Genomic DNA, 16,492 nt, shown 5'->3' on the forward strand with positions numbered 1-16,492 from the left:
TAGAATTTCAATAAAAGCCACATCACTGTTCATATCGGTAAATATTATTCCATCATGTTTGGAAAAACTGGAAAATTGGAAAATTGGAAAAAAAATTGAAAAACAATATAGCCTATTTTACTCCAGGGGGTCCCAGGATTACCCACCCAAAATTTCGTTGCGATCGGTTCAGCCGTTTTTGCAGTACCTGGAAACAGACGGACAGACAGACATTTGGTGAATTATAGTAAGATGGTCCCAAATGGACGAAGGCAGGGATGTCGATCTACATTTCACCTCGTTCTGACCACATACTGCTGATCGTTTTTATGTGACCAAACTAAGCTCCTAATAAATGTCCTTCTCTCCAGAGACCCCGACCCAAAATACCCGGAAGACCCAAAATAACGAAAAGACCCTTAACATATACAGTCAGAACTTTATGTTTAACACAACACAATTAAAATCTACATTCCTTGCTGCAAAATCAACAAAGTTATCAATTTATAATTATTGCAAAAGCGTTTAGGAGGTTCTTTTGCGGTGTAGAGGGTGGTATGTTAGCAAGTGGTATAAACATCGGTGTAGGTTTTTACCTCTTCATTATTTTGTCGTTTCTCCTGCTAATCCCATATAAGCTGTTATATTTTGAGACATTTGAATGCATGTCGATTTGAGAGAGTGATTAATTATACGTGAAGAATAATTTTGAGCACAGAGCTTGGTATTCACACTCGCACGTCTGTGTCCGTGTGGTCACTTCGCTTTGGTACTCCCGAGTTATCTGAGAATGGACTGTTTGGAGCCTTTTTCTGGTACGTATTGACTATAACAGAAGATTTACAGTAACAGACGAAGTTTGTGTTACGATATTGAATACTTTTTTTGTTAAAGTTTGTTTTTCCAAAACTTTTGAAGCAATCGATGCGTATCTTTTCTAGTCATAGGAATGGGAAGGCAACTTTTAATCCTCATTCCTGACAAGATAAACAAGTCAGAGAGTGGAGGTTCTCAGCGAATTTTGTTTTATCGATCGATGATGAGAAACTACATGGCTTTGGTAACTTCCTGGATGACCCGCCCTGGTAGTAAATAGCGTTGTCCTCTACACGGCGCTGCGTGGCTTCACAACCTGTTTACCCAGCAATGGAATGCACATCTCAGCTCCTGCTTTCTTAACACTTTGTTGAAAATACCTAAATTGCACCTGTTGGGAATTCTGCACCACAATGAATGGATAAGGTCACCGTGCCCAAATATTTATGTTATGTTCAACAATACTGCAAATAGGAATTAAATGAATTAATTATTTAATTAAAAACAGATGAAACTTTGAGTGTAACTTCGCACAATTTTCAAGTGGTGAAACCGCTTCAATATTTGGCTTTGTCCATCCGTCCATCCATCAAAAATGAATAAGAAGAATCTTTCTAACCCCCCGTGTTTAATGAGAAGGGTTCTAGAGGGTAATTATATTTGGTTAATTCTGCAGGTTAATTATAGATGTTAAATATAGATGTTAATGATACAGGTTAATTCTCGACGTTAATTCCACAGGTTAATTATGGAGAATAATTCTAGAGGGAAGTTCTGGAGGGTAATTATATTGGTTAATTATAGGTGTTAAATATAGATGTTAAATATAGATGTTAAATATAGATGTTAAATATAGACGTTAATTCTCGAGGTTAATTATACAGGTTACTTCTACAGGTTAATTATAGAGGGTAATTCTAGAGGTTAATTCTGCAGGGTAATTATAGAGGTTAATTGCACAGGTTAATTGTACAAGTTCATTCTAGAGGATAATTCTACAGGGTAATTCCAGAGGATAATTATAGACGTTAATTCTCGAGGTTAATTCTCGAGGTTAATTCCAGAGGGCGATTCTGGAGGGGTGATTCTCAAGGGGGAATTCTAGAGGGTTTCGTTTGTTTCTAGGCTTTTCCTATTTCATATTAAAAAATGGCAATGAGAACAGCTTCCTTCGGACATGGGTACGATTTTTAAAAATTGATTTATGCTGCTGCTTGAAGTCTCCAAAAGTTGGCAAATATGTGGCAAAACTCATAAAAGGGATAAACATACGGGAGAGTGTCACAGTCAATTGAAATAATTATTAATCAGCAGTTATCAAATTTTATAAAAACCCAATTCAACAGTTTTGAAAACTATTCTGCAATCAATTAACTTGCTGGCCATTGTAGTTCAGCTCCCCGATGAGCCTCGACCTTGTATATAAATATACACTTGGCAAGAACAACCAGTGATTCCACATTCAGCCGGTGTACGCAAACCACTGGTTGCAGTCTTTATGGAGAACATTGATTCATGTGTATTCTTTGTCAGTTCTCAAAACTTGTGTTTTGCATGTGGGAACATGGAGAATTATGTAATTTCCACATTTTTCTTCTTTAACCGTTTGTATGTTATCAGCACTTGGCCTTTGGTAGTATTTTCATGGTCACACAGGTTTTGATTTCTGCTCATTATCCTTTACTAGCAGAATACCTGCCCTACGGGCAATCTTGTTTGAAGCATGCAACATGTTCTTCTGGCACATCCCTTTATTGGGCGGTGTATAGACCACTGACAGCACCCTCAATTGCTCCCAAAAATAAAAGAAACAAGTGCAGATACATTCAAAAAGTACACCACCCCCATGCCAAATAATTAAATATTCTCCAGCGCGGCATTGCCGGGGGTGCCTTGGGCACCCGGCATTACAGCCGTGCAGCTCATGGAGACTGTATTGGGAGGGGGAGGTGTGCAATAATTGATTTATTAATTGCATAATTAAAATCAACAAAAGATTATCACAAAATATTTTCTCAATCAATTGGCTAATAGCATAACTAAACCACTAGTGCTTCATCCGAAGATGTGACTTTTAGAAATTTAATTAAATAAGTCATTAATAAAAATTAAATTTTTTTTTATTATTAATCAATAAATAATTCATCGATTAATTGATTAATCAGTAAATCAAAAATATCCTTTATAGCCACATCACTGTCACTATCATGTCCAAATATCAGCGTCCTAGCTCAAATGGTGCCTGAGATATTGCCCAGATGAGAAAGAAAATAAATAAATGACTAATAATGAAAATAAATAAATCGTAATCATAAAAAATTAAATAATCAATCAATTGGTTAATATAATACAAAAACCACCACCATTTCATCCAAATCTGTAACTTTAAAAATAACAATTGATTAAGTCATTCATCGAATAATTAAATAATTAATCAATTAATTCATTAATCAATAAATCTAAAATATCCTTCATAGCCACATCACTTGGTCATTGTCATGTCCAAATATCAGCTTCCTTGCTCTAAAGGTCCCTGAGATATTGCTCAAATGAGAAAAAAAAAAAAAAAAGATTAATGATGAAAATAAAGAAATAATAATCATTAAAAATAAATAATTAATCAATTGGCTAATATAACACATAAACCACCACCATTTCATCTCAATCTGTAACTAAAAAAAAAAAAAAAAAAAATTTCATCATTAATCGAATAATTAATAGATTAATTGATTAATCAATGAATCAAAAATATCCTTTACAGCTAAATCACTTGGTCATTATCATGTGCAAATATCAGCTTCCGAGCTCAAAAGTTGCCTGAGATATTGCCCAGAAGAGAAAGGAAATGTATAAGTACTTAATTAATCGCTAATAATTAAATAACTCCTCAATTAATTGATTAATCAAAAAACCAAAAATACCGTTTTTGACAAAGACTTGCTCACTATTGTGCCGAAATTTCAGCTTCCTAGCTCAAAGGATGGCTGAGATATCGTCCGGACAACCAAGAAAACAAGAAAGAAAACAAACAAACAACCAGAGTGAAAACTGAGTATTCCCTTTCAGTGTGCGTCATTGTTGAGCCCCCTTCGGTGCCCAGCAATGACTATTTGCAATGCCTGGAGATGGCATAGGAAAGGTGCGGCATACAATAATCATAAAAAAATTAAATTATCAATCAATTCGGTCAGAGAACACATAAACCACCACCATTTCATCAGAATCTGTAACTTAAATTATTTTTTTTTGTCATTAATCGAATAATTATATAATTAATCGATTAATTGATTAATTAATAAATCAAAAATAGCCTTTGCAGCCAAATCACCTGGTCATTGGCATGTCCAAATATCAGCTTCCTAATTCAAAAGGTGCCTGAGTTAATGGTCAGAAGAGAAAGGAAATTTGATTAATTAAATAAGTACTTAATTAATCGCTAATAATTAAATAACTCCTCAATTAATTGATTCATTAAAAAACAAAAAATACTGTTTTTGACAAAGGACTTGCTCACTACTGTGCCCAAATTTAAGCTTCCTAGCTCAAAGGATGGCTGAGATATCGCCTGGACAAACAAACAAACAAACAAGATAACAAGAAAGAAAACAACCAGAGTGAAAACTGAGTACTTCCTTTCAGCGTGCGTCACTGCCGAGCCCCCTTCGGTGGCCGGCAATGACGATTTGCAATGCCTGGAGATGGCATAGGAAATGTGCGGTGTACAATTAATTGATTAATCAATAAATAATTAATCGATTAAATGATTAATCGATAAATCTAAAATATCCTTCATAGCCACATCACTTGGTCACTGTCATGTCCAAATATTAGCTTCCTAGCTCAAAAGGTGCCTGAGATATTGCCCAGATGAGAAAGAAAATAAATATATGATTAATAATGATCAAAATTATGATCAAAATGAAATGATCAAATAATCAAAAAACAAAAAATAACGTTTTTGACAAAGTACGTGCTCACTATTGTGCCGAAATTTCAGCTTCCTAGCTCAAATGATGGCTGAGATATCGCCCGGACAAACAAACAAAAAAGAAAACAAACAACCAGAGTGAAAACTGAGTACTCCCTTTCAGCGTGCGTCATTGTTGAGCCCCCTTCGGTGCCCAGCAATGACTATTTGCAATGCCTGGAGATGGCATAGGAAAGGTGCGGCATACAATAATCATAAAAAAATTAAATTATCAATCAATTCGGTCAGAGAACACATAAACCACCACCATTTCATCAGAATCTGTAACTTAAATTATTTTTTTTTGTCATTAATCGAATAATTATATAATTAATCGATTAATTGATTAATTAATAAATCAAAAATAGCCTTTGCAGCCAAATCACCTGGTCATTGGCATGTCCAAATATCAGCTTCCTAATTCAAAAGGTGCCTGAGTTAATGGTCAGAAGAGAAAGGAAATTTGATTAATTAAATAAGTACTTAATTAATCGCTAATAATTAAATAACTCCTCAATTAATTGATTCATTAAAAAACAAAAAATACTGTTTTTGACAAAGGACTTGCTCACTACTGTGCCCAAATTTAAGCTTCCTAGCTCAAAGGATGGCTGAGATATCGCCTGGACAAACAAACAAACAAACAAGATAACAAGAAAGAAAACAACCAGAGTGAAAACTGAGTACTTCCTTTCAGCGTGCGTCACTGCCGAGCCCCCTTCGGTGGCCGGCAATGACGATTTGCAATGCCTGGAGATGGCATAGGAAATGTGCGGTGTACAATTAATTGATTAATCAATAAATAATTAATCGATTAAATGATTAATCGATAAATCTAAAATATCCTTCATAGCCACATCACTTGGTCACTGTCATGTCCAAATATTAGCTTCCTAGCTCAAAAGGTGCCTGAGATATTGCCCAGATGAGAAAGAAAATAAATATATGATTAATAATGATCAAAATTATGATCAAAATGAAATGATCAAATAATCAAAAAACAAAAAATAAAGTTTTTGACAAAGTACGTGCTCACTATTGTGCCGAAATTTCAGCTTCCTAGCTCAAATGATGGCTGAGATATCGCCCGGACAAACAAACAAAAAAGAAAACAAACAACCAGAGTGAAAACTGAGTACTCCCTTTCAGCATGCGTCATTGTTGAGCCCCCTTCGGTGCCCAGCAATGACTATTTGCAATGCCTGGAGATGGCATAGGAAAGGTGCGGCATACAATAATCATAAAAAAATTAAATTATCAATCAATTCGGTCAGAGAACACATAAACCACCACCATTTCATCAGAATCTGTAACTTAAATTATTTTTTTTTGTCATTAATCGAATAATTATATAATTAATCGATTAATTGATTAATTAATAAATCAAAAATAGCCTTTGCAGCCAAATCACCTGGTCATTGGCATGTCCAAATATCAGCTTCCTAATTCAAAAGGTGCCTGAGTTAATGGTCAGAAGAGAAAGGAAATTTGATTAATTAAATAAGTACTTAATTAATCGCTAATAATTAAATAACTCCTCAATTAATTAATTCATTAAAAAACAAAAAATACTGTTTTTGACAAAGGACTTGCTCACTACTGTGCCCAAATTTAAGCTTCCTAGCTCAAAGGATGGCTGAGATATCGCCTGGACAAACAAACAAACAAACAAACAAGATAACAAGAAAGAAAACAACCAGAGTGAAAACTGAGTACTTCCTTTCAGCGTGCGTCACTGCCGAGCCCCCTTCGGTGGCCGGCAATGACGATTTGCAATGCCTGGAGATGGCATAGGAAATGTGCGGTGTACAATTAATTGATTAATCAATAAATAATTAATCGATTAAATGATTAATCGATAAATCTAAAATATCCTTCATAGCCACATCACTTGGTCACTGTCATGTCCAAATATTAGCTTCCTAGCTCAAAAGGTGCCTGAGATATTGCCCAGATGAGAAAGAAAATAAATATATGATTAATAATGATCAAAATTATGATCAAAATGAAATGATCAAATAATCAAAAAACAAAAAATAACGTTTTTGACAAAGTACGTGCTCACTATTGTGCCGAAATTTCAGCTTCCTAGCTCAAATGATGGCTGAGATATCGCCCGGACAAACAAACAAAAAAGAAAACAAACAACCAGAGTGAAAACTGAGTACTCCCTTTCAGCGTGCGTCATTGCTGAGCCCCCTTCGGTGCCCAGCAATGACGTTAGGCAGCGCCTGGAGATGGCATAGGAAAGGAGCAGTATACAATAACCTGGGTTATGTGCATGAACTAAAAACATGCCTCCTGCTTGTAATTCAAAAAACCTCACTGTGCTGGAAAACGTGGTGACAGGAATACTGGACTGTAAAGGGTAGGGACTTGTAATACCCGCTCCCACCTGGAGGTGGCGCTACACGATACACATTTCCATAGAGAATTTGCGTCCCACATTCTCCCTTCCCCCAGCCCCTCCCCACAATGTCACCGACAAAGATAAAACACCACTTTACACTAATTGGGGTCATGCTGATCTTATGTACCAAGTCTGGATGCACAGTAATCGGGCCAGAATTGTAGGAGGAGAAGCGCAACAAACAACCACACGAACACCGTCCGTGAATTAGAGTAAGGAAGAAGTACCTTTCCTCCTGCCTGGAGTCCCTGAGAAAAATGGACAACAGAGCTTATCAGTCCATCTGCTCACACAGGTGTGTGTGTGTGTGTGTGTGTGTGTGTGTGTGTGTGTGTGTGTGTGTGTGTGTGTGTGTGTGTGTGTGTGTGTGTGTGTGTGTGTGCGTGCGTGCGTGCGTGCGTGCGCGCGCGCATAGCATAACCTTTCTACCATTTGAGCTTTTGTTATCAAATTTCCAACAAATGTTTGTTACGATAACGAGCACATTACCTGTAGCGAGATTGTCATTCCCCTGTAGTGACACTGACACACACTGACACACACTGACACACACACACACACAGACACACCTGTGGCCAGTCACATTTTGGCTGTGAGTAAACTTACACATACGTTTCTGACATGTGAAAAAATAGCAACTAGAACGCCACTCAGTAGAGCGCATACTCCCGCCGTGGGTCAAGTTGGAATAGTACGATTTCACAAAAGTTTGAGGGAGTAGTTCAGTGACAACACAAGACAGACACTGCAGATATATATTTTGAATATATAGAAGATAATGTAAAAAAAAAAACAAGGCAATTTCACTTACATTTTCGGATTCAGCGTTCAATTCTATATAAGTGAGTGTATTTTGAGGCACGTGTGACTTCAAATAAAATTGTAAGCCAGGAAAATGTTCGTTTCATTCCTTAAGGATACAACATGTAAAACTGGCCCAAACGTCAAAACAAAACTCGCTCATTTTAAGTCGTACAAGCTAATGCCGCCACTCATTCTTCTGGGAAGAATAGCTTGTCACACTTATAACTCACCTAAGTCTTTATAAGTTCATCAAATACTGACACTGCGATTGACATTCGCTGAGGTAAATGTTGATATCTCTTCTGAGGTAAAAAAACAAAACAAAAAAAAAACAGTTTTAAAGCATTATATGTAGTGTAGCAGCATAGCAAACCTGTTGTGCATTTTGTGATACAAGCACCAAATTTGGCACAAATGTACATTAATATGTTGCGAACATTTTCAGATATTGGGCCACTTGAAATTCTCTCTTTATGTCCGCCATATTGGATTTCAAAATGGCCGCCACTTGAAATCTACATTTGCTATTATCTCTGGACGTAATGCAGCTATTGACTTGATTCTGGTATCTAAATGTATGTTTTTGGGGGCAAGGAATCCAATGGTACCAATTTCAACTTAATATTATCTATCACAGTCTGTTATATAATTTTATTTGGAAATTATCTAGGCAAATATTGGATTCAACACAATACTTTGAAAAGAATGTCTTAGTTCTGTAAATGTCTTAGGTATAATACTGACATGCTACATGGTCTAGTATTTGAGGCTAGGTGTACTGGTATCTGAGGCTAGGTATATACCGGTACTGAAGATACGTGTACATAAACAGTGTCATGTTAACAAGTTCAGCATTGCCACAAGTACATGTATGTTGTTGACTCATCGTCATGTGCAGTCCCCTTCACACACACAGAGGGCTGTGCACTGAAGGGCAGCCTTTTTGCACTTGCAGCACCTCACACACCCTTTCTTGCACTTGCAAGAAACCAGCTCAATGCAGCTGTGAGCTGCCTCAGTTAGCCTGGTCCAGTAAGGTGTGTACTGTCCTTCTCCAGTCCTTGACCAACCCCAGTTGGTTGGTGGAGGGAGCTCTGGTGCTGGCAGCAGTATCTGACCCCACACATGTCCACCTTGATACACTGCCCTCTTGACATGTTCCTCCAGAGCTGCCTTCGTTGGAGGGATGAGCTGCACATTGTTCTTCCTTGCGAAGAGTTTCCTCCTGGCCTTGTCAATGTCTGTGCATTTGCTGGTTCGATCATACAACAGGATCACGAACCTCTCGATGATGCGCATTGCATCGTCTGGTATGTCACGAGGTGCAGAGGACAGCAGCAGCAGCGCCTCAGTGAGTTCTGGCAGTACCGTCCAGACTGCCCACGCAGTGTTCTTGCCATGTCTATGAAAACTAGACACAGTGTCGCATCCAGTTAGAGCGTGGAACATTGGCAGTGCACGAGCCTTCTCTCGTCCCAATCCAGCTGCTATTTCGTGTGCTGCTAGGTATCGGAAACTCTGGCCTGTTCCGAATGCCAGCCACAGTTTGTCTTCTGGTTGCAACTCCTGTGCCAGGGACACTGCCAGCACCACAACATCGGTGTCTACAGTCCGGATGAGTATTGCATGGTGTCCATGCTGGACTGCGTGAGATGCATGCAGCAACATCCGACTGTCAGCCTCTTCATGGTTACATGGGGCGAGTGAGGTCAGATCTGGCAGTAGTGGCTTGCTGAGCACTGCCTCTCCATCAGTAATGACGAGTTGCTTGTCCTCCTGGTCAAACCATTCCATGAGAGCTGCTGAGAGGAACCTGAACAGCTCGGTCTTGTTGCTGTCCACTCGTAGGAAGTTCTGCCAGTTTCCTGGTATGGCTGCGGCAGCCACCACACGTCTCCGCACACCTTGTCCCCGCTTTGCACGTGTACTACCTTTCAGTGAATCAGCAAGGTAAGTATCCCAGACCAGATCCAGGCGTGACACTGTTTGCAGCTTCGTGGACATATATGGGATGAAGATCTGTTGTGCATAGGAAGGAGTCGGCCGTCCCTGGCGTTGCAATCTCAGCTTGCAAAATCTGCAAATCTTGCAAAAATCAAATCTCTGAATCTGAGATGGCCCAATATCCAGATCTTTTCATAATATGATCGTCTACTAGTGTGCCAAATTTGGTGCTTGTATCACAAAATGCACAATTCTTTTGAATATTTGGGCTAAGCCGCCCCACTAATGTATCAAACGATACATTTTATGAAACGGCGAAACCGAATACACACTTTGGTGGTTTTAAAATGACAGAATATGTCTTTATTAGGAAAAAAAAAAGAACCTTGAAGACGACGTTGCTAACAAAATACACCGCTCTAACGCATAACCACGAGTTTAAACTACATTTACAACAAATATGAAAACTATTTTCATATCACAATGTTAAATATAGAATATATAGAAGATAATGTTAAAAACAAAATGAGCCTTATCTCCCAATGGTAAACAATCCAAAAAAAAATTCCTGGATCCGGAATAATATCCTGAGCTTCACCAAAAACTAATCAATTCTTCCTTATCCCAAGGGCAATCATCCCAACAACTTTCATCCAAATCTGTTCAGATCTTTTCCAGATATCTTGTTCACGAACACACACACACACACACACACACACACACACACACACACACACACACACACACACACGGACACGATCGAATGCATTACTCCCTGGCGGGAGTAAATATCAGAGGTGGCAGGTGGAATTTTTGGGGTGGGGGGAATGGGAACAAAACACGAAAAGGGCAGATGGTACAAGATCAGACAGGAGGTGGAGGAACACAGACCTCTCGGTGATGGCGAAGCGGTAGGCCCATAGACTCGGCTTCATTACAGGAGATTCCAAAGGTCTTGAAAACCTCTGTTTCCACGGCATAAATCTGAGCAAGATGTGAGGCAGGGGCCCCAGCCCAGAGGGGAGAGCAGTACTTAATTAAGCTGTGGAGGAAAGCCTTGTGGGTGGAAAGGAGCTCGGGTGTACCAAGGAAGGACTTTGCATGATTGAAGATGCCAAGTTGGCATCTGGCTTTGGAGGTGAAATTTGAGATGTGGCTTGCCCAAGAGATCATGGCTGAGAGTGAGACTCAAGAGTTTGAGTGACTGAACCTCTTTGAGATGGTTGTTGAGAAAGTAGATGGGAGGATTTGCTGTGGGTTCCTTTCAGATAGAGATAGAGAGAGAGAGACAGAGAGACAGAGAGAGAGACTGACTGTTTCTTCCTTTTATTACAAGAGTACAGAAAATCAGTTATGTTCAGTCATAAAGAAACAAAACACAATAAAAATGGTCTCGAGGAAAAGTTATTATCAAATCATCATCATCAAGTGTGCATATGACATCATTAAAAACCCACTTTTCTTTAAAACATGTTAAATTCTTGTTCATTTTAAAAAACCGGTATTCTAGCTTTAGTCTTGCATTTACAAGAGCCTTAAAGGTGAACAGTACATCATATGACGAGTCAGAAGCATTTCCCATTTTTTTCTTCCTGGATTTATAAATTGCAAACTTGGCCTGGCCAATTAAAAAATTCATTAAAACCACATTCCTAAGGGAAGACGGTCCTAAAACACCATAAATAAAAACATTGTGATTGAAGAGGGAACCAAGCTTCACAAAGCGTTCCGGAAGGAATGTAAAAAGAGGTTGCAATCGTTCACACTCAAGGTATATATGCGGTAGGGTTTCAATGGATGCACAGAAAGGGCATAGATTAGAGTTAGCAGTAGAAAACCGGTTCAGTAAAACATTATAAGGTAAAATCCAGTGTACAAGTTTCCATTGAATATCTCCAACATACTTTGGAGTAGGCAAGAGATAAAAACTTCGCCAATTGGGGCAATTGGGTGGTATTGGGGGTAAAACATCCCGCCATCGAAGCCTCGGGTGCTCAGAAAATGTTTTTGCGTATAAAATTTTAACGTACGCGTTGTACAAAGTTTTCTTTGGAAAGGCGGGAAGGGATAATGCAGTATGATCAGGGCTGTTCAGGCCAGGGGACAGATTAAGTGGCGGGCTGAAGACTAGGAGTTTGGGGAAGTCACCCGCTGTTTCCTCGGGGGAAGGGCCAAGTTCCTCGCAGGTATTACGATACGTTGTGGATATCCCTTGAAGGAACCGAGAGATGATCCTGACAGATTTTATTCCGGTTTTTTGTGCCACAGCGGCAGCACTCAGCCGGCAGCTCCCAGACTCTGTCATGAGGTCTTTCACTCGCAGCAGCTTGGCATCAACAAAACGTTGAACGAGTCCCCTATTATTCAAGCTGTTTTCCAGGAAGGGGTTGTAGCATAGGGGCTCATTCAACAACATTTCCATGTTGTATGTTGCCATTTCACGGGAAAAGGACAGGGCTTGCCAGGCGTTCATCACCCCTTGGTAAAAGGTGGGCAGCAAGGATGAATCGATTTGATGAGGGTTCATCAAGAAAAGTTCTCGGTCGTAACCCAGTTTGCATGGAAGCTGCAATATGCAGTTAGCCAGAGGCCTCCAGAGTAGGGCTTCATCTCCATATACAAGTTGGCGCACGATATGAAGCCGGAAGACCATAATCCGGCTGCGGATATCAATAAGACCTTGGCCACCTTCAGTGAGTGGTAAGTATGCCACGGGGGGTTGGAGCCAGTGTTTCCCGCTCCAGAAAAAGTCGACAATGCTCTTTTGCAGTGTAATAAGAAGGCTCCCGCGCAGTTGTAGGCATATCATCTTATGCCATAGCATAGAGGCGACAAGATTGTTAATGACGAGAGTTCTTCCGCGGTACGAAAGTTGAAAAAGAAGTCCTTTCCAGCGGGCCAGTTTTGCCATTACCTTGTCCGGTAATCCCACCCAGTTCTGCTGCTCAAAGGTGTTGTCTCCGAGGAAAATACCGAGGTATTTAATGCCACTTTTCTGCCAGTTCACTCCTCCTGGTAGGACAATTGGCGGGCAATCTCCAGGTCCTATCCAAAGGGCTTCACTCTTCTTCCAGTTTACCTGGCCTGAACAAGCCTGACAATATGTTTTTAGTGCCTGAGCCACCGCAGTGACGTCAGCACTATTTTTTATATAAATACAGACATCATCTGCATAGGCAGAGACTTTTAGCAGTGTGGTAAGAATTGATCCAGTGAAGCCAGAAATGTGCGTACGTAATTGGAGCAGAAGAGGTTCGATGGCAAGAGAGTATAAAAGTCCAGATAGCGGGCAACCTTGCCGTACTCCCCGTTGTACAGCAATGGGGCTACACAATACTTGATTAATTTTAAGAACACTGGATATATTACAATACAAAAGTTTAACGTACGAGATAAAAATAGGTCCAAACCCAAAATTCTCTAAAACTCTAAAAAGGTACATGTGGTCAATACAGTCAAAGGCTTTTCCTTGGTCAATGAAAAACAGACCAACATTCATATTAAAATTGTCACAAAACCGAATGGTATCACGGATAAGAAAGATATTATTAAAAATAGTACGTCCAGGAATACAAAAGGATTTATGTTCTCCTATTAGTACATTCATAAAAGGTTTCATTCGATTAGACAAGGCTTTGGCTAAAATTTTATAATCCGTACATAAAACAGAAATAGGACGCCAGTTCTCTATAAGTTGAGTGTCCGCTTTCTTAGGAATTAAGGTGGTGACTGCTCTCCGGCAACTCCACGGCAGTTGTCCATCCTCTAAACATTCATTCAATACTCGCAGTAGGTGAGGTCCAATGGCGTCCCAAAAAAACTGGAAAAATTCACTAGTCAGCCCATCCAGTCCAGGGGCTTTATCAGGTTCCAAGGCCTTCAAGGCAGCGGTGAGCTCTGGTAACCTAAGAGGATCCTCCAACTGCTGCTTCTGATCCTCCGCCAATGTTGGAAGGTTAGAAACAAGTTCCGATATTGCATCCTGGTTAATGTCATGCCGCATAAACCGTTGTTTAAAATGTTTCCGGGCACATTCCCTGATTCTGCCATCTTCATAAAGGAGTTCCCCATCATGGAGCAAGCGTGTAATCATTGACGAAGAGGCCCCCCTTTTAAGGCTGAAGAAGAATTTGGTTGGAGCATCAAGGTCGTGTATGTACCTCATCTTCAGGCGCAATAAAGCATTTTGTGCTCGCCTTTCGGATATGGAATTCAGTAAGGCCGTTTTTCCATGGATTTGTTGCCTCATTCCCTGGTAGCTCACACTTGCAGTTCCCTGAAGCTGTTCCTGTAATTCCAGGATTTCATCTTCAAGTAAGGTTGTGGTTTTTCTTTCCTCTTGAACACCATACGCACGATATTGTTGGCAGAACAGTCTGATGTGCGTTTTGGCATTATCCCACCATTGTCTGAGGTTTGAGAAATTCCCTTGGGAGGCAACCAGAATATTCCAAATTTCCGGAAAAATGTCCTTAAAGGTACTATCATCAAGTAAGTTGTTATTAAATTTCCAAAAAGCACTCTTGTGTTTCGGGCAGGGGGCAGAAATTTTGAGAAATGTTGCGCTGTGGTCCGAGAATCCTGATGGGCAAATTTTGGATGACAGAACGAGGCGTTCAAGTAGAGGATTAATATAAAACTTGTCCAAGCGAGCAAGTACAATATTACCCTGAATGCATCGACACCATGTGTATTGCCTGATTGATGGGTGCTGTACCCGCCATATATCTGTCAAATTCATTTGTTTTAAAAATTTGGTGAGAGGGATTGTGGAGGCAGGATGGGGCTCTGCACTGTTCTTGTCTAGTTGGGGTTGGAGGGTGCAGTTAAAATCTCCACCAATACAAACATGATTGTCTTGGTTTTTTAGGGCGTTTTGGCTGTCGAGGGACGTTAGGTGTGTCCCAAGGTCATTAAAAAAAACTCGCCGAGCTACAGGCGTACTTGGGGCATAGATATTAAAAATAGTATAGAATTTTCCACAGTCGTGGAATTCTCGGGATGCTAGGGATCCCTTGTGTATTTCGTCGAATTTAAGCGATGAAGGCGAAAAGGAGGGGCTAAGAATTATTGCGACACAGCCTTTGCGGGAGTCACCGTTACTAAAGAAGGACAGGCCGGGGAAGAGCCTACACCACTCTGCGACACAGCAGTCGTTGGCATGGGTCTCTTGTAAGAGGGCAATGTCAACTTTCTTCTGTAATAAAAAATCCCTTACTTGAACTTTACGGACAGAGCTACATCCTCCGTTAATTTTCAAGCTACAAATGGAAAAACTCATTACAGCTATAAGGAGGAGTGACCACCACTCAATTTTTTGATAGCAGTTCATTCTTAGCTTTTTGCAACCACTTCTTTAAACGGTGACGTTGGGAGGAATTGAAATTAAAAACGTGGGGCCGTTTTACCATCAGTCTAGCGGAATGTATAAAATCAGGTAGCTCCGGAAAAAAGGTTTCTATAACAACATTCCTTTTTCGGAATGTGTCCTTAAGAAACCTTTTTATCTCGGAGGGAGGGATTGGAGGGATTTCTTCTTCCTTAAGGCTACCACATTCACTAACAGAGTCATCTATATCAGATGGCTCAGATGGTGTGTCACACTGGTTTTCATCATTTATCTCCTCACCGTCATCACATCCCTCCACGTTATCGGATGGGGCATAGTCCATAGAGGGAGGGGACGAGGAGGGAGAGAAATGAGCCATCTTCAGGGGAGGGGGGGGGGGGGGGTACTAATTTTTGCGCTTCAAACATATCAGTTTCTAGGTCAGTAGACAAGGGCGAGGATTCATCCACATCTATGTCCTCCAATACCGAGAAACGATTTTCTGTGTCGAGGGATAAATCTAGGCCAGAGGGGAGGGGCTGTCGGTTTTCAGTTGTCGGTTTTTTTAAAGAGATGACCGTTTTCATCTGTTGTTTGCAGATGTCTTTTTCCTTTTGGGCAGACTAACTGAAACTCGTCCTGGTTAGTGGGAAGAGATTGCAAGGGTTTGGGGGGAGGGGGGGGGGGACGGAGGACGTGATCATCGGGAGGGGATTCCCATCGGCTACCACGGCGAGAGAGGTAGGATCAGTTTTAGCAGGCAACAAGCTGTGATTGGACGATGTCGCCTGGTGGGTGAGATCTATCGTTAACAAGAGATGGCTGCAATTAGATCCTTCAGTAGAGGGAGGGGCCCCTGTTTCAAGGGGAGGGGAAGGGGGTACGGCGGGGGGGTTTGGATTGGTGGTAAGAGGGCTTGGGTCGGTGGTGGACAGATTGGGATCAGTGGTGGTAAGGCTTGGGTCGATGGTGGGAAGGTTCGGGTCGGTGGTGGGAGGGCTTGGTTCGGCGGCGGGAAGGCTTGGTTCGGTGGTGGGAAGGTTTGGTTCGGTGGTGGGAAGGCTTGGGTCGGTGGTGGAAGGGTTTGGATCGGTGGTGGGAAGGTGGGGGGGTTGCTTATTCCCGGTTCGGAGGGGAGGTTGCACTTGTGGAGAATTCTCTTTTCGGGGGCAGTCATGCTTAACATGCCCAAATTGTCCGCAGCCAAAACATTTTAGAACGTTGGTGGACACGTACACTGTAT

General features: G+C 40.7%; 1 protein-coding gene across 1 annotated transcript in view; it reads left to right on the forward strand.

Moving 5' to 3' along the window:
- Positions 1-536: 536 nt before the first annotated feature.
- Positions 537-16,492, forward strand: part of LOC137420663 (mixed lineage kinase domain-like protein) — an 85,967-nt gene continuing 70,011 nt past the window's right edge. The window contains exon 1 of the mRNA XM_078772430.1: positions 537-794. Within this exon, the coding sequence (XP_078628556.1) occupies positions 770-794 (25 nt within the window). The 5' untranslated portion in view covers positions 537-769. The remainder of the gene's footprint in view (positions 795-16,492) is intronic.

The sequence above is a fragment of the Myxine glutinosa genome, chromosome 2, assembly GCF_964187855.1.
Source record: "Myxine glutinosa chromosome 2, kmMyxGlut1.1, whole genome shotgun sequence".
Taxonomy (NCBI): Eukaryota; Metazoa; Chordata; class Myxini; order Myxiniformes; family Myxinidae; genus Myxine; species Myxine glutinosa.